We start from the raw sequence: 17,921 nt of genomic DNA, 5'->3' as shown, positions 1-17,921 counted from the left end.
TATAGGGCTCCAAAGAATGGGCACATGTCTAGTTGTCATTCTTCCCTCACATTGTAAGGGCTAGCTCGCTATGTGGGGAGGAGAGGAATCTAGCTACGTAAGAAATATGCAATGATAGTAACCTATTTATTTGTAAAAGACTAACAACTTTGTTTGTATTTTTAGGAAAGAATGTTTGTCGTGTGACAGTGATAAATTGTCACACTTGATTCTGGTAAGAGTTATTTTTCTTGGATATGAGGGCAATCTGGCTGCGACATCTGTCACTCCATTGATCACCAGGGTTGATTCACCCCTTTGATCACCAGGGTTGATTTGGCTGATCGGGCTGGCTAGGCGGAGGCGGGTGTCGCTTTCCTCCCTCAGTGCTCTGTGTGCAGTTCCTCCTGAGCTGCATGCTCAGGGAGGACGACCTTCCCTGATAGAGAGGATTGTTCTTTGGTCAGTGGTGTATGAGTAGCTATGTTCCCCTGCTAGAACCTCCATACAGGCTCTCGAGAATTTTTCTCTGTGGTTCTTAAAAATTTGACTAGGCTTACTCTGCCAATTATTATATCTGGCTTTTAACTCTTGGGTTGTATAAGTTTCAAGAAAGTTTAAGTACAGCTAGTCTTACCAAATGTTGTACAGTTAAAGTAGCAATTTACTACTTTTGGTTTCAAGAAACTTACTTAGGCCCTGGCCAGATAGCTAAGTTGGTTAGAGCGTCATCCCAATATGCAGAGGTTGCTGGTTTGATCCCTGGTCAGAGCACACAACAGGAACAGATTGGTGTTTCTGTCTCTCTCTTTCCTTTCTCTCTAAAATCAGTAAATAAAATAAAAAGAAACTTGCTTAGGAAAACACTTTGCTGAATTTGGGATCCAAACTTTGTCTCTTAGTAAGACATGTTGTAAAACTGCACATTTATATTTGAAAATAGTTTGTATCGGTGGGAGTAGGATAGCTGACTATATAGGCATAGTAAATTAATGAAGACTACACAAGGAATATTCTGGCTGTTTTTTAGCTGGTTATGAAAAGCTTCCTGGTTGTGAAATATTATTCTTTATTTTAAAATACAGGATTCTCATAGCAAGATATGTGATTTGAATGCCAACACCGAATCAGAAGTGCCAGGAGATCAAAGTGTTGGTGTTCAAGGAGAAGTGGCATGTGTCCAAATTCCACATTTAGATCTGAAGAATGTTTCTGATGATGATAAATGGGAAGGTAATTTTACTCACATATATTATTTTCCTAATAATATTCTTTGTAACTGAAATTACCCAAAGCAATAATGAGATTACTGCCTTTTTTTCTGGACAACCTTACCCATTTTGATTTTCTGTTCTAGTTTTCATATAAGAATGAGTGAATGTTTTTACTCAAAAGCACCAATGAGATTATGAGGCAACTATCTCTTTATGAACTAGAAGTTCTTATCTGATTTATTAGCTTTGAAGATAGATGCTAGAACTGATTTAAAAAAAATACAATCACCAGGATACATTTTTTTTGACCAGTACAAAAGTTTATTTAACAAAAGTTCAATGTGAAAAATGTACATGATTCACTTTTTATAGTGTAGTAGTAAACAGGTGCTGTGAAGAGGGACACGTAGAAGCAGTTAATTTCTCTGGTAAACAGCCATTCCTTATACTCGTTCCAGGGCTTCTAACATGATGATACTATTTCCTCGTATCACCACCATTCCAATACTGTTCTGTTGCCCAGTAGTTGCCATCTCCACACATTCATCTATCACAAGATTCATAAAGGGGTCATACCCCCGCAATATTCCTTGGACATGTCTGCCACCATTTAATTTCAATGATAACTTCTTGTCCATAAATTTTTTTAACTCGGGAGGGTGAGCTTTTCATGGTGCCTAATCAGCGAGCTCAAAGATAACCTCAAACCCAGGATTACACTTTTGTTAATTGTTTAACTAGGTGATATTGACCAGTCTTTGAAAGTCTAGTAGGTTAGAGCTTGAGGATCTCACCACTTTAAAGAGGGGGCTTATAGGTAGCTCCTTCTTCTTTACGATCATCAGGAATACTTTATGCAAATCCTTTACTATAAACCTGTATTAGATTAGGTTATGAAGTTTGCAAGCAGGGTCCTAGCAATTTTTACAAAGGAGAGAAGTTTGAATTTAAATTTAAAAGCAAGACACATGGGTGTATGTATTTATCAAAACCCAGCAAATGTATATACTTATATTTGGATTTCATTATATATATGGTTTTCTTTTTTATCAAAAGAAGCAAAAACTAAATAAATACTGAACTCCAGTGATTGATTTGCATGCTGACATGGTTATAAGGAAGTATGTCAGTATCTGCATTTTACTTTAAAATTCATAAAAAAATTAGATGGTTAAAGGGATTGATAACTATGATAAAGACCCAATGATTATAGACTGTGTGATCTTCATACAACATCAGGGTGGTTAACACTTTCACAGACTGGTGGTTGAAAACCACTGTTATAAAGCAGGTAGTATAGTCAAATGTTAATGGTAGAATCTAGATCGGGGGTCCCCAAACTTTTTACACAGGGGGCCAGTTCACTGTCCCTCAGACTGTTGGAGGGCCGGACTATAAAAAATACTATGAACAAATCCCTATGCACACTGCACATATCTTATTTTAAAGTAAAAAAACAAAACGAGAACAAATACAATATTTAAAATAAAGAACAAGTAAATTTAAATCAACAAACTGACCAGTATTTCAATGGGAACTATGGGCCTGCTTTTGGCTAATGAGATGGTCAATTTCCGGTTCCATATTGGTCACTGCTAGCCGTAACAAGTGATATGACGTGCTTCCAGGGCTGTGACGTGTGCATCCTGCGTCACCGGAAGTAGTACTGTACGTGAGCGATGACGCACTTTGCGACGTCTCACTGACAACTAATGAAAGAGGTGCCCCTTCCGGAAGTGTGGCGGGGGCCGGATAAATGGCTTCAGAGGGCCGCATGCGGCCCTCGGGCCGTAGTTTGGGGACCCCTGAAATTGATACATGGATTCTCACTTTAAAATTCTTGAAACTTCGCTGTATATTTGTAAACTTTTAAATAAAATTTTGACATGGCAAGTGGAAGCATGTAACAGATAGGATCTAGGAGTCCTTTTGGATCATATACCTTCCTTGAGAAAGAGACAATGAGACAACTCAGGAATTTTAATAAAATTATGTATTGGTTCACTTGGATGAAGATCCTTTGGTTATGTCACCTTTGGCAAGTTAGCTAATAACGCACAGTGGAAATAACAAGAGGAATTGCAATGCCAATACCATGGACTCCTATTGCCACCTCAAGTCTACTCACCTGATTACAGTTGGAGTGTTTTATGTATTTATTTTTAAGATATAACCAATTTAAAGTCCCAACCAAGTAATTGTCTGTGCCAGCCTGCACTGCTGTCTCCCCTCCCCCCCTAATTTTTTGTTTGGCATGCCCAGTGGCAGATTATGTGTCTTAACTTAGACTAATACACAAATCAGGCATTTATCTTTCATTTGCTTTGTTCTGGGTTATTCAGGATGTTAGAATTTATGAAGATGTTCCTTCAAGTTAGGGGATATGTTAGCATCCTGGTGCAGTGAAGATCAAATGTCCCTTAGTTATTTATCCTGGCATAGTCACTGAAAAGGAAAGGAGCTGCAGCAGGGAAAGGAGTCTCTGAAAGATGAGGCTGGTATCTGACAAAGGATTTACGCTTTTTTCTCTTGGAGAATGTAGCCTTTTACAATACTGAATGTCCTTATCTTAAGTTTTAAGCATAAAAGAACAACTTTTTTATTGTTTGAGAAGATAGGACACTGTCTGCCTAGCTTCAGCTTTCTGGAGACTTCCCCAAAGAGAACCTAATGCTTGGATCTCTTTTGTTTCTCTGTCAGAATCTACCTCTTACAGCTCTGGTATGGAAGGGAGGTAACTGTGTACTACTGATTCCTACTTTTCAGTGCCTGAGCTGCCCTGTTATTTATCTGGCTCAATAGCTCAGAAAACAAAGGGTGGTAGACATCTGCATGAACTTCTTGGCTATGAACCCTGTATGTGCTTGGGAGAGTGGCTGTTAGCAGACCATGTTGTCCTTCCAGCTTGCCACCAATACAAAGATTGATTTTCTACAACTAGTTAGGATATTCTAAATAAAAGTCTTTCTTAAGAGGCCAAATTACATTAGCCCCTAGATACCTTGGAATCAGCAACATACCTTGTTTGAATGTGACTTTTTTTTTCTTAAGTGAGAAGCAGGGAGGCAGAGAGACAGACTCCCATGTACACCCCCATCGGGATCCACCCAGCAAGCCGTTTATGGGGCAATGCTCTGCCCATCTGGGGCCGTTGCTCTGTTGCTTGGCAACCAAGCTGTTTTAGTGCCTAAGGTGAGGCCAGTGGAACCATCCTCAGCACCTGGGTCCAACTTGCTCCAACTGAGCCATGGCCATGGGAGGAGAAGAAAGAGATAAAGAGAGAGAAGGGGAGGAGGAGAGGTAGAGAAGCAGATGGTCGCTTCTCCTGTGTGCCCTGACAGGGAATCGAACCCAGGACATCCATACACGCTGGGCTGATGTTTTCCTGCTGAGCCAACTGGCCAGGGCCTGAATGTGTCTCTTAATAGAGAAGTAGGATGACTCCAGATAGAGGCATACCTGTTCCTCATGTGTTGGTTTTTTTTGTTTTGTTTTTTTTAATTGATCAAAGTACAGTCAACAGAATGCAGTTAGCAAGCAGGTAGCACATATTTACCACCAGTATGAATTTGTAGCAGCTGTTCAAAAGCTCTTGGCTTTTAATGGAAGTGGACAACATTTTCCCTTCAGATTCTCCTGCTAACGCTTGAATTGGAAACAGTAGGATGTTTTCAAAGAGCAACCAAAGGGAGATATTTTTCTGTCTAATCAATTATACTGAAATATAGCTTCAAAGAGTACCTGGTTAAAATTTCCATTTCTTTATTTTATGTTTGAATTTTAATAAAACAGTACTACTTTGATTTTTTTGCCTTGCTTGCTGAAATGGAAATGTATATTTATGTTTGTTTTAAAAGATTGGTTAGTAATTTCTTTTTAATAAAGTTTTTGAGCTGAGTGCCTAACTCGTCTTAGGGAAACATTTTTGGTATCTTTGGCTTTGTGTTGGTTATGTGTATGGTTTGTTCTGACTGTGCTGTGTGTTCACTTTAGTATTTTTTGCCATTTTTTTTCCATTTTATTAGCATCATGCCTTATCACTTTTCCCCTCATTGATTTCAATACAATGCATCTGCAGAGAGATGGGGAGGGTAAGTATGGTTCACCATAGTTTAGTTTTATTTTGCCTTTTTATGGTTCACTTTGCCTTGTTTATTAGCCCTTCTCCTGCTGTCCCCATATAGTAGGAAAACTGATCTGGGTTAAAAATGGTACCCAGGAAAAATTGTTTCTGTTACTTCTGTCTTTTCTTAAAATAGGAGATTTCTCATAAAATGTTTGTTACCAGTTATATATTTGCTGGGAAGCAGGTACAAGGGTTGCTTTGAAAATCACTTTATTGCTGGGTTTATTGTGGGATTGCACGCTTTGTACCCAATTTTTAGTTATCATGTTGATCTTGGCTTTAAAAACTAACTAAATTATGTTTTCATTACCCTGAAAAAATATAATGCTTTAAATTGCTAATTTATAAAGTAAAAAACTAAATTACTAATGTAGTAATCCTTAACTATTATGTGAAGAAAAAGAAAACATCGTTCTTGATTTTTGACACTGTCAAGCCATCTTTGCATTCAAAAATACTTTAAAGAACTAATTTTTGTTATTGTTATTAGCCATGGCATCAAAGCTTTAAATTGTAGTTATAAATAAAGTTAATGTGTAGATCCAAAAGTGAAAAAAGTGTCTCCCTTCCCCTACAGACTCCAGTGATACTTGAAGTTAATTTTATATTTGGAGTATATTTGTGGACTCTGTGGTTATTTCTATATGATTTATGTAATTAAACCTTATGTGCAAAGATATTAAATATATCAACATGGTTTTATTTGAGAACATACAGGATAACCAATAAAATAAATGCACTTAAGAAAGACTAGTGCTCTTAAATTGTGTCTTGATAATACTTTTGGGTGTTTAATTATTAAAATATATATTATGCACAGGAATTCTGTAACAGAAAATAACCACTGCAGTTTAGTGTTAGAGGCTAAGTCCTGTTAGGTAAGTTAGCTAATCGTTTGGAAGTGTTAGAATTCTTTTGGAGTCAGAGAGCTCCTTTTGTTGAGTGCTCTGTATAGCTTGGGGAATAGCTTCCATTTCTTAGCCACTTGACAGTGAGGGACTGTTTATTCACCTGGCAGCATTTGGCTAAGTTAAATTCCTAACTAAAGACTACTTGAGAAATAACATTTGATAAAATTTTCAAGAGCTTGACAGTGTCCTTTCTTGCTTTGTTACTGGGTTCATAAATTTAAAGTATAACTCCTTATTAGAAAATAGAACTCTGGGCTAAAAAATGAAACTCAGGCAATTTTAAACTAGAGTAGACTTTATGAAGATCCTGGTATCTCCCCCCCCCCCCCATTTAAAGTATCATAAATATTATATGAATCACCACACAATGATATGATTTAAAGAACATATAGCTGGTATATGTGATTTGTTTTCCATGTGGAGCCAAGAGATCCATGGTACTATTCTTTGTGTTTGTTTTACAGAGCCATTTCCTGCTTTTAAGTCTTGGCAGGAAGACACTGAGTCTGGAGAAGCTCAGCTCTCTCCACAAGCTGGAAGAATGAATCATCACCCGTTGGAAGAGGACTGTCCTCCCATATTATCACACCGTAGTTTAGATTTTGGGCAAAGCCAGCGGTTCCTACATGATCCAGAAACATTGGCTTCCTCATCTAAAGCACTTTCTTTTGCTAGGTATATTATTTTTTTATATACTTAAGAGAGATGATTCCTGTTATAAACCCATGTACTTTGAGAGATTTAATTCACTAGACCTGCAGTTCAAAGCTTTTCCCCTTCTTTCATGAAGCACCTTTTTGTAACTTGAATTTTTTGGATCCCTAAAGTCTGGGTTCATTGAAGTGTGGGATTTGCTCTCTAATAGAAGTTTTCTCATGGTGTATTTATTCATTCATGATTGAAGTACAGAACTGTGGAAGGGAAGCAGCAAGTGGAGCTCACCAATCCCTAATGCTTTTCTTGCCAAAACTGTATTAAATTGATTCTTAATATCAGAACTTTTTCATTGCAGTTTGAACACAAAGAGAGCTCTGAGCTACCTAGGTATCTTTGTTTCTTTGTCTTTGCCCAAACAACTTTTGAATGATTCCAAGTTGTTTTTTATCAACACTTGCAGTTAGCTAATTTTGTGGCCTGTAACACTGTAGCATAAGTTTCTTTTTCTTACTATCTTCTAGTGTTAGGGCTATACCTCTTGGCCATAGTATCATGTTATATCAGGGAAATAAGAGATAATGGTGTTGATAACTTGAAAATTAACACATAGTGTTTGCCTCTTGTTTTAATTCAGGATTCGAAGATCATCCTTTAGTTCAAAAGATGAAAAAAGAGAAGACAAAACACCGTATCAGTTGGTCAAGAAACTTCAGAAAAAAATTAGACAATTTGAAGAACAGTTTGAAAGGGAAAGAAATAGCAAAGTAAGTTTGTAGCATTGCTAGCCTGAGGTAGATCTATTGGAACTGGGAGGAGGTTCTTTGGAGAGCATTAGTCTGTGTCTTTCCTGAGAGAGAACAAACCTGAGATGCCCAGAGAGCATACAGGTCGGAGATGATACAGATCCTCAGCCTCCAGGTTTCCGTGCTGGTGTTCTTGTTGGGTGTATCTTTGTATTTCCCTAGGCAGAACAGCTTGTAGAATTTTTAAAGTTGACAAATCACTTAATGCTGCTTCTACTCTCCCCCCAAAACAAGTACCCAGGGTAGGAGGTGGAGAAAGAGTTGAATAATTTTAAATAATAAATGATATTGAATAAATAGAATAAATAATGTATTTAAAATGTAATAACACTAATAAATAACTTAAATTTAATAATTTAATAATTAGAATGTGAAGTGGGAAGCGTCCTATACAGGGAATCAGAAGACCTGTATTTAAATCTGGCTTCTGTTAGGTGCTAACCTCTGCTTTGAGAGCTTAATATTCTGCCTTAATATCTGCCTGTAAAGTAAGATAAAATGAGGACTGAGTGAAATCTCTGCTGTGGAAACTGTAAACTATTACTTGGCCATAAATTAATGCAACTATTGCTTATCACAGAGTTGTTAAGTTGATTCTGTTCCTTGAATTTTCAGCCTTCCTACACTGATATTGCAGCGAACCCAAAGGTATTAAAATGGATGACAGAGCTTACCAAACTGCGGAAGCAAATTAAAGGTATAAAATGTGCCATTGTTGTAATATATTTTTATTTTAAAAATATTCTTCATAATGTCTGAAAATTATAGTTATAAATTTTATCATTTTAAATCTTGGACATTGTTTGCCTAAGTAAAAGTTTCCTTATTAGTTATGGTCAGATTCCTTAGATTGTATATTCGCAGGTGATACTATATTATAAAGTTTATCTGAAATATATTTCAAGCCTTGGCCAAGGTAGCACAGTTGGTTAGAGCATCATCCTGAAACACCAAGGCTGTAGGTTCGATTGCTGGTCAGGGCACATACAAGAATCAACCAGAGAATGCATAAATAAGTGGAACAACAAGTTGATGTTTCTCTCTCTCTCTCTCTCTCTTTCTCTCTTTTTCTCTCCTTTCTCTCTAAAATCAGTAAAAAATAAAAATTTTTAAATTTGAGATATATTTCAAATGTTAAGCAGTATTGGGTTTTGCTAGGTGTTTCATCTTAGAATATCTACTCATAATGAGCTGTTTATACTACAAAGACTAAATAATAAGTCTTCTTGAATCAAAAACTAGGTATTGTGTTACTGGGTGTTAAACCCATATAGCAGTTGCTGAAGTATAATTATTTTGTATGTGTTTAGTGAATATGTTTTAAAATAATGAATACATATATATATTTTTTAATAACTTTCTTTTTTTTATTTTATTTATTCATTTTTAGAGAGGAGAGAGAGAGGGAGAGAGAGAGACAGAGAGGGAGAGAGAGGAGAGAGAGACAGAGAGAGAGAAGGAGGGAGGAGCTGGAAGCATCAACTCCCATATGTGCCTTGACCAGGCAAGCCCAGGGTTTCGAACCGGCGACCTCAGCATTTCCAGGTCGATGCTTTATCCACTGCGCCACCACAGGTTAGGCCCATGAATACATATATTAAAAAGTTGTCTGGGCCAAGTATGGGTTTATAATCTGAGCATCATCTTTTGGTTTATTCATTTGAAATCAATCAAATTTTTAGTATCTTTAAATATGGTACTGTAGACAGTGTTTCTATGTTTATTAAGTTTACATTAAGATCTCTTATCTCTTCTTTAAAATCCCAGTTTCCAACCAAATTGTCATTAAACAAGAAAAATTAGTTTTCAAGTAATTTTTCAATTTCTCCCACTTTTATTGTCCTATATATAGTCCATTCTCTTAGTAGCAGAGTTATTTTTTAAAAACTTGTTACTACCTTGTTCACAGCCCTTCTGTGGGCACCCCCTCCCAGTTAGAATAAAGTCCAAATTTCTTGCCATGACTTTCAAGACCTTGCATACTCTGCTCTTAGCTCATTTTATCACTTACTTCCCTTTCTCATTTTCTCTTCTTTAAATATGCTACGCTTTAGAGCTTACGCATTGGCTATTGCCTCAGTTGGGGAGCAGTGCTCTTCCCCTAAATCTTCTATAATAGGTTATCTTTTTATTCCCTGTTCAATTAGAATGTCACCAATTTAGAAAGTCCTGTATTGTCAGTCCTATCCAGTATAGTAGCCCTTCCACAAAATAGCTCTCTTCTTTTCAGCACTGTGATACCATCCTGTTTTATCTTCTTTGTAGCACTTAGCACTCTGAAATTATTTTATGAATTTGATTACTTGGTTTTTGTTTTTCTTCCCTGAATTCTATGCTTCATGAAAATAGGGACCATATCTGTTTCTCCAGTGCTTATCAAATTATCTTACATTATATAGGCAGCTTTCTCTGATTATTGGTTAAAAAGCTGAATAGTAGAGCTCTCCTGCTATATATATCATTTAAATATTTCAATATTTAATTGAAATATCTGAGCCTGTATGCTATTAATATATATTTTCCTGTTGTATATCTTGTTTACTGCTTTACTCTTTTGACCTGGAGTTGCATTGTAACTGAAACCACTAATCTCTCCTCTTGGTTCTGAAATGTAGATGCAAAACACAGAAGCTCTGATGGAGAATTTGTAACTCAGACACGTCCACGTAGTAACACTCTTCCAAAAAGCTTTGGCTCTTCTCTAGATCATGAAGATGAAGAGAATGAAGATGAATCCAGGGTCATTCACAAGGAAAAGAAGCCATCTAAGGAAGCAACACTTGAACTTATTCTGAAAAGACTGAAGGAAAAACGTGTTGAGAGGTGTCTTCCAGAAGATATCAAAGTAATCTTGAGCTATGATGTTTGCCCACACTAGCCTTTAGAATCTCTGAAACAAAGTAGTTACCACAGTGGCATAGAGATGTCTCGGTCATCGGACTGAACTGAGTCTGCTTTCCAAGGTAGCAGATACAGAAATGTTTTTATCAGCACACCAGTAGTGCCCAGTCATCCAGGAACTGAGTCACAATAGTAAGACTTCAAAAGCTAGAGTGCTGATCTATTCATTTATATTGGAGGCAGATGGCAAGATGAATGTGTATCTTTTTTTATTTATTTATTTATTTTTTGTATTTTTCTGAAGTTGGAAATGGGGAGGCAGTCAGACAGACAGACTCCTGCATGCGCCTGACCGGGATCCACCTGGCATGCCCACCAGGAGGTGATGCTCCGCCTATCCGGGGCGTTGCTCTGTTGCAACCAGAGCCATTCTAGCACCTGAGGCAGAGGCAATGGAGCCATCCTCAGTGCTCGGGCCAACTTTGCTCCGATGGAGCCTTGGCTGTGGGAGGGGAAGAAAGAGACAGAGAGGAAGGAGAGGGGGAGGGGTGGAGAAGCAGATGGGCGCCTCTCCTGTGTGCCTTGGCCGGGAATTGAACCCAGGACTCCTGCATGCCAGACTGACACTCTACCACTGAGCCAGCCGGCCAGGGCAAATGTGTATCTTAATATTTATATATATTGAATTCTTAGCTTATGCCTGGCCCTGACTGGTTATAGTATGTGCATTCTTCCACTGAGTTCCTTTGTCAGCCCTATGACTTATATGGATATGATTATGTCCATTAAAATACTAACACAATATGGTTGTTAGCAGGATTAAATGAAGGAATGTTTTAAAAGAACTGTTACTCATTAAAGCCCATGCCTAGGGGAGTCCTGGTCAAAGTACTTGGCAGTGCAAATCATTTATCAGATGAGATTTGCTAGGAGAGTAGAGAGGTAGATGGTCTCAAGTGAACTTTTGTCAAGGCAGTGATGGTCCTGATATAAATTTCTGTCTTGTCAACAGAGCACACATCTGTCTGTCTCATGATCTAAATATTGGAGTCTTTCCTTTGAACAGAGCTGGATTAGAAATTCTAATTGCTCTTTTCCTCCAGCTTTTCCTGTTTTTCAATTTTGTGTTAGACCAACCTCCTCCCTTCCTTTAAATAATTTTGTTCAGATTAGTTTCATTCACACTTATTATCTTAGGTTTAAGATTCAAGTTTGAGGTTGAAATCACAATGTTTTACAGAGTCAGCACCCAGTTGAGTTCTACTGAGCATATATAATCTAAAATGGTATTTGTTAGAGGAAGGTATTATCTAGTGAAAATTTTTTTACTTCTAACTTGACTCGGATGAGAAATGGTATACACAGTATTATCTAGTCTTGAGATTAAGTAGAGTGTTTATTTGGTGTAGTGTTAAAGGGTAATCTGTGGAACACTGTTCACTGAGCTGTAGATGTTAAAAGGTCCTATGGAACAAAGTGGGAAGGTTCTCTAGGCACATAAACTTGAGGTGTCCTGCTTATTCTAGTATCACTGAGAATACTGAAAGTTGTAACAAGAGTATTGTAGTGCCAGATGAAGTCTAAGCTCACAAATTGACATTTATGGTGTGTTTTTTTTTTCATATTCTTTCCACTGTACTGCTGCCAGATTTTGTTAATGTTTTAGGAGAAATATTGGAAGGCCTATATACGCATATGTGCTATTGTGTGTTGTTGGTCCACATGTATATAATTATAAAGCCAATAAAAGGTTCTATGTAAAATTATAAAACAATAGGCATTTATGTATACCAGGTAGGCACTGTTTTAAATGCCTTTACAACATACTGGTTCAGTAGAGCCCTATGAAATAGGGTGAAGTTTCCTCATTTATAGATTAGGATATTGACCAAAAAGAGTTAAGTAACTTGGTGAACAAAAAGAGGTCACTAGGCTGATATTCATAACTTATTCAGATAAAATATAAATCAGACCACCAAAGAGAATTGCTACCTAAATTTTAGAAGACCTGATTCCACAGGTGACTGAAGTTCTGTCTGCAAATCTGCAAGCAGAGATGTGTTCCTATTAGCCTAGGTTAGAGTGGGGATGGGCTACCCTTTCAACCTAATTATTTACATTGTGGGGGTGAGGGCAGTAATGATGGTGCCAATGAGATGTTGGTTTTTCTTCCCTCTCCTAGAAAATGACAAAAGATCATTTGGTAGAAGAGAAAAGTTCTCTCCAGAAAAGTCTTCTTTACTATGAAAGTCAACATGGAAGGCCGGTAATGTCTCTTTTTTTAAGAAAAAAGATTTTTAAAATAATGTATTAAAATTTTGGAGGGGAAAATTTTATTACTTAATGTTTTGAACATTTTGGATTTCTGATGACTAGGTAATTTCCATTGTTTTTGCTTCAGGTGACCAGGGAAGAAAGACACATTGTTAAACCTCTCTATGATAGATACAGACTTGTGAAACAGATGTTGACAAGAGCTAGCATCACTCCTGTCCTTGTAAGTAAAACATGCAATTATCTAGTTAATTTTACCAAGACCTCTTTTAAAAATTATGGTGGTATATGGGAGAAAGACACAGGTATGGTAGCACAAATTGTTTATGTAAGGTGAAGTTACTGCTTTAAAAAGAATAAGAAATTGATAATAAGTGCCTGCTGTTATCTCCCAGTCATTCTTATAATGCATTTTTATATATGTTTAAGTCATTATATCCTAATAAGTTAAGTTACAACAGGTAACAGAAGATAGCCTCATAGCCTCATTTCACAGATGATGCAACTCAGGCTCAGGAGATACTACTTTGTGGAATTTTCAAAACCTCCATTTCAAACTCTTACCTAGTTTCTTTCCATTTAACTTCATGTCTTTGAAATTACATTAATTTTATGATGGCTGTTCGATTATGTTTACCTATTAATATACAAAGTAATATCAACTGAATTTTTTTCAGGTTTATCTTTTTTTTTCCCAGGTTTATCTTTTTTAAATTAAAAAGTTTGTTTAAATAATGCTTATTCATATTCATGTACACTTTTAGAGAAAAATGAAACTCTAATACTTATGTGCAAATTAACCATTAGATACTATTGCTCTAGATTTCTCTCAGGCTCAAGTAGAAAACAGTATATAGCCCATTTTGCATCATCTTATAGGAATTAATTTACTAGAACTTACAGGCTTGTAGGCCATTTTTATGTTGCTAGCCACTTGCATGGGAGTTTCCTTCCACCTGACTACTCATTAGAACTAGGTTCATATTGGCCTTCTGAGCATTTTTTATTTAGACCTCATGTAAATGGATTCTTTTGTTTGTTTGTTTTTAAGAGAAAGAAAAAGGCAGAAAGGGAGAAAGATGAGAAGCATCAACACATAGTTGCAGGACTTTTGAGGTTCATTGATTGCTTCTCCTATATGCCTTGACCTGGACACTCCAGCCAAGCCAGTGGCCCCTTATTCAAGCCAGTGTACATTTGGGCTCAAAGCCAGCAACCCTGGGATCATGTTGATGATCCCATGCTCAAGCTGGAGATCCCACATTCAAGCTGGTGAGCCTGTGCTCAAGTTGGTGACCTCGAGGTCTTGAAGCTGGGACCTCAGCATCCCAGATTGATGCTCTATCCACTGTGCCACCACTGGTCAGGCTAAACTGATTCTTTTTTAATTGTCTTATTTCTTTAACTAGTTATTCAACACTTTCATTTAGAGAGAGTTGATTTTATTTGAACAAGAAAGAAAAGCCTATATAGTTTATATTCTTGGCACATAAAAGTTTATTTAATACAGATTTTATCCTTTGATTACAGGGTATTTTTGTTTTTCACTGACATTTTCATAATTCCATAATAGTATTTACTCTTTGAATTTCTTTATAAAAATGATTTTAGAATTCCACAAGTTTGTTTCGAAAAACTGTCATTTCTAGATTTTAAGGACTTTTTATTTGACAGAGACAGAGAGAAGGACAGATAGGGACAGACAGACAGGAAGGGAGAGAAATGACAAGCATCTATTCTTCGTTGCAGTACCTTAGCTGTTCACTGATTGCTTTCTCACATGTGCCTTGATGGTGGGGGGCTTCAGCAGAGCGAGTGACCCCTTTCTCAAGCCAGTGAGCATGGGGTCATGTCTCTGATCCCACGCTCAAACCAGCAACCCCACGCCCAAGCTGGTGGCCTGTGCTCAAGCCAGATGAGCCCGCACTCAAGCTGGCAACCTTGGAGTTTTGACCCTGGGTCCTCTGCATCCCAGTCCAACACTCTGTCCACGGTGCCACCACCTGGTCAGGCTAGATTTTAAGGACTCTTAAATATGGCTGTCGCCCTGGCCGGTTGGCTCAGCGGTAGAGCGTCGGCCTAGCGTGCGGAGGACCCGGGTTCGATTCCCGGCCAGGGCACACAGGAGAAGCGCCCATTTGCTTCTCCACCCCTCCGCCGCACTTTCCTCTCTGTCTCTCTCTTCCCCTCCCGCAGCCAAGGCTCCATTGGAGCAAAGATGGCCCGGGCGCTGGGGATGGCTCTGTGGCCTCTGCCCCAGGCGCTAGAGTGGCTCTGGTCGCAATATGGCGACGCCCAGGATGGGCAGAGCATCGCCCCCTGGTGGGCAGAGCGTCGCCCCATGGTGGGCGTGCCGGGTGGATCCCGGTCGGGCGCAGGCGGGAGTCTGTCTGACTGTCTCTCCCCGTTTCCAGCTTCAGAAAAATGAAAAAAAAAAAAAAATGAAAAAAAAAATATGGCTGTCATAAATAGAAATTTGCAGTGTAAAATTTAAACTAAATTCAGTAGGAAAGAAAAGTTTTTTTTCAACAAATGGTGCTTAGATAGCTGGATATTCACATGCAAAGAAAAAGAAAAGATGAAGTGAGACTCTTAACCTCACACAAAATTTATCTAAATGGATTGTAGACCTCAATATAAGTGCTGAAACTGTAAAACTCATAGGAAATAGAGGAAAATCTATTTGACCTTGGATCAGACGATGTTTTCTTGGATATGACTCCAAAAACATAGTGGCAAAAGAAAAAATAAATTGGACTTTATGAAAATTAAAAACTTTTGTGCATCAAATGATACTTAAAGAGAAAAGGCAACCCACAATGGCAGTAATTTGCAAATATGATAAAGGACTGTATACAGAATATATAAAGAAGTCTTATAATTCAATAAGTAAAAGATAATTCACTTGAAAAAATGGGGTAAAGGATTTGAATAGCCATTTCTCCAGAAAAGATACATGCCTGACCTGTGGTGGTGCAGCGGATAAAGTGTTGATCAGAAATGCTGAGGTCGCCGGTTTGAAACCCTGGGCTTGCCTGGTTGAGGCACATATGAGAAGCAACTATTAGTTGATGCTTCCCGCTCCTCTACACCACACGTTCTCTCTTTCTCTCTTCCTCTCTCTCTTTCACTTTCTCACCCTCTAAAATCAATGAAGAAAATCTTTAAAAAAAGAAAGAAAAAATATATAAATGGCCATTAAGCACATAAAAAGATGTTCAGCATTATTTGTCATTAGGAAATGTGAATAAAAACCATATGCAGATACTACTTTATACCCAGTAATATAATAAAAAAGATAACAGTGTTGGCAAGGATATGGAGAAATTGGAATGCTTACTCACTGCTGGTGCTAATAATATAAAGTGGTGCAGCCACTTTGAAAAACAGTTTGGTCATTTTTCAAAAGGTTAAATATAGAGTTACCATATAACCTAGCAATTCTCCAAGGTATATGCCCCAGAGAACTGAAAACATATGCCTGTACAAAAATTTGTATGCAAATGTTTATAGCTGCATTATTCATAACAGCCAAAATGTAGAAACAACCCAAATGTCCAGCAACTAATGGATAAACAAAAGTAGTGTATGCATCTGGTGGAATATTATTCAGCTGTAAAAAGGAATGAAGTACTCATACATGCTACAACAACATGAATGAACCTTGAAAATATTTATCCAAAATGAAAGAAGCCAAACACAGAAAGCCACATATTGTATGATTCCATTTATATGAAATATGTAAGAATACACTAGCCCATAGATAAAGCAATTAAGTTAGTGTTTGCCAAGGGCTGGGGAAAGAGGGCACATACATAACAACTGATGAGTATAGGTTTGGGAGGGGGCGTGGAGATGAAATGTTCTGGAATGGATATTGGTGACTTTACTAAAACTCACTAAATTGTATATTTTTAAAAAGTGAATTTTGTTATGTGAATTATATCTCAGTTAAATTACTATTTTTTAAAAAGGAGTATAGGGGGATGGGTGGGAGTAAGGGTGTAAAGAGGGACAAATATAAGGTGATGGAAAATAATTTGACTTTGGGTGATGGGTATATAACATAAGCAACAGTTCAAATGTTTATCTGAAACCTATATACTCTTTTTTTTTTTTTTTTTGACAGAAAGTCAGAGAGGGACAGATAGACAAGAAGGGCAAGGGATGAGAAGCATCAATTTTTTGTTGCAGCACCTTAGTTGTTCAGTGATTGCTTTCTCATATGTGCCTTGACCAGGGGGCTACAGCAGAGCGAGTGACTCCTTGCTTAAGCCAGCGACCTTGGGCTCAAGCCAGCAACCTTTGGGCTCAAGCCGGCAACCATGGGGTCATGACTATGAACCCACGCTCAAGTCAGCAACCCCGCGTGCACGCTAGTGAGCCTGTGCTCAAGCTGGATGAGCCAGTGCTTAAGCTGGCAACCTTGGAGTTTCAAACCTGGGTCCTCTGCTTTATCCATTTCGCCACCACCTGGTCAGGCTGAAACCTATCTACTCTTATGGGTCAATGTCACTTTGTTAAATATAATTTTCTAAATTAAAATAAAACAGAAGTATAAAGTGGTTCTCTAGACCGGTGGTCCCCAACCCCCGGGCCGCGGACCGGTAGCAGTCCGCAGAGAAAGAATAAATAACTTACATTATTTTCATTTTATTTATATTTAAGTCTGAACGATGTTTTATTTTTAAAAAATGACCAGATTCCCTCTGTTACATCTGTCTAAGACTCACTCTTGATGCTTGGTCTCAGTCACGTGATACATTTATACATCCCACCCTAAAGGCCGGTCCGTGAAAATATTTTCTGACATTAAACCGGTCCGTGGCCCAAAAAAGGTTGGGGGCTACTGCTCTAGACCAACAGGGGTTGATAGCTATTGTTAAAAAGAAAAATGAGGGCCCTGGCCGGTTGGCTCAGTGATAGAGCATTGGCCTGGTATGCAGGAGTCCCAGGTTCGATTCCTGGCCAGGGCACACAGGAGAAGCGCCCATCTGCTTCTCCACCCCTCCCCCCTCTCCTTCCTCTCAGTCTCTCTCTCCCCCTTCCGCAGCCGAGGCTCCATTGGAGCAAAGATGGCCCGGGCGTTGAGGATGGCTCTGTGGCCTCTGCCTCA

General features: G+C 38.1%; 1 protein-coding gene and 1 pseudogene across 7 annotated transcripts in view; one reads left to right on the top strand and one right to left on the bottom strand.

The window, feature by feature from the left end:
- Positions 1-17,921, top strand: part of FAM13B (family with sequence similarity 13 member B) — a 97,938-nt gene that overhangs the window by 73,733 nt on the left and 6,284 nt on the right. For 4 of the 7 annotated variants that reach the window (XM_066344546.1, XM_066344543.1, XM_066344542.1 and 1 more), the window contains 9 exons: positions 166-214; positions 1,065-1,212; positions 5,219-5,284; positions 6,695-6,905; positions 7,522-7,651; positions 8,306-8,387; positions 10,306-10,535; positions 12,714-12,797; positions 12,933-13,028. In XM_066344546.1, coding sequence (XP_066200643.1) covers positions 166-214; positions 1,065-1,212; positions 5,219-5,284; positions 6,695-6,905; positions 7,522-7,651; positions 8,306-8,387; positions 10,306-10,535; positions 12,714-12,797; positions 12,933-13,028 — 1,096 coding nt within the window. The remainder of the gene's footprint in view (positions 1-165; positions 215-1,064; positions 1,213-5,218; positions 5,285-6,694; positions 6,906-7,521; positions 7,652-8,305; positions 8,388-10,305; positions 10,536-12,713; positions 12,798-12,932; positions 13,029-17,921) is intronic. The other 3 variants (XM_066344545.1, XM_066344544.1, XM_066344541.1) reach the window with 1 other exon arrangement.
- On the bottom strand, positions 1,505-1,895 carry LOC136377593 (small nuclear ribonucleoprotein G pseudogene; annotated as a pseudogene).

This window comes from Saccopteryx leptura, chromosome 6, assembly GCF_036850995.1.
Source record: "Saccopteryx leptura isolate mSacLep1 chromosome 6, mSacLep1_pri_phased_curated, whole genome shotgun sequence".
In the NCBI taxonomy this organism is placed as follows: Eukaryota; Metazoa; Chordata; class Mammalia; order Chiroptera; family Emballonuridae; genus Saccopteryx; species Saccopteryx leptura.
This window is presented reverse-complemented; position numbering and strand designations above follow the sequence as displayed.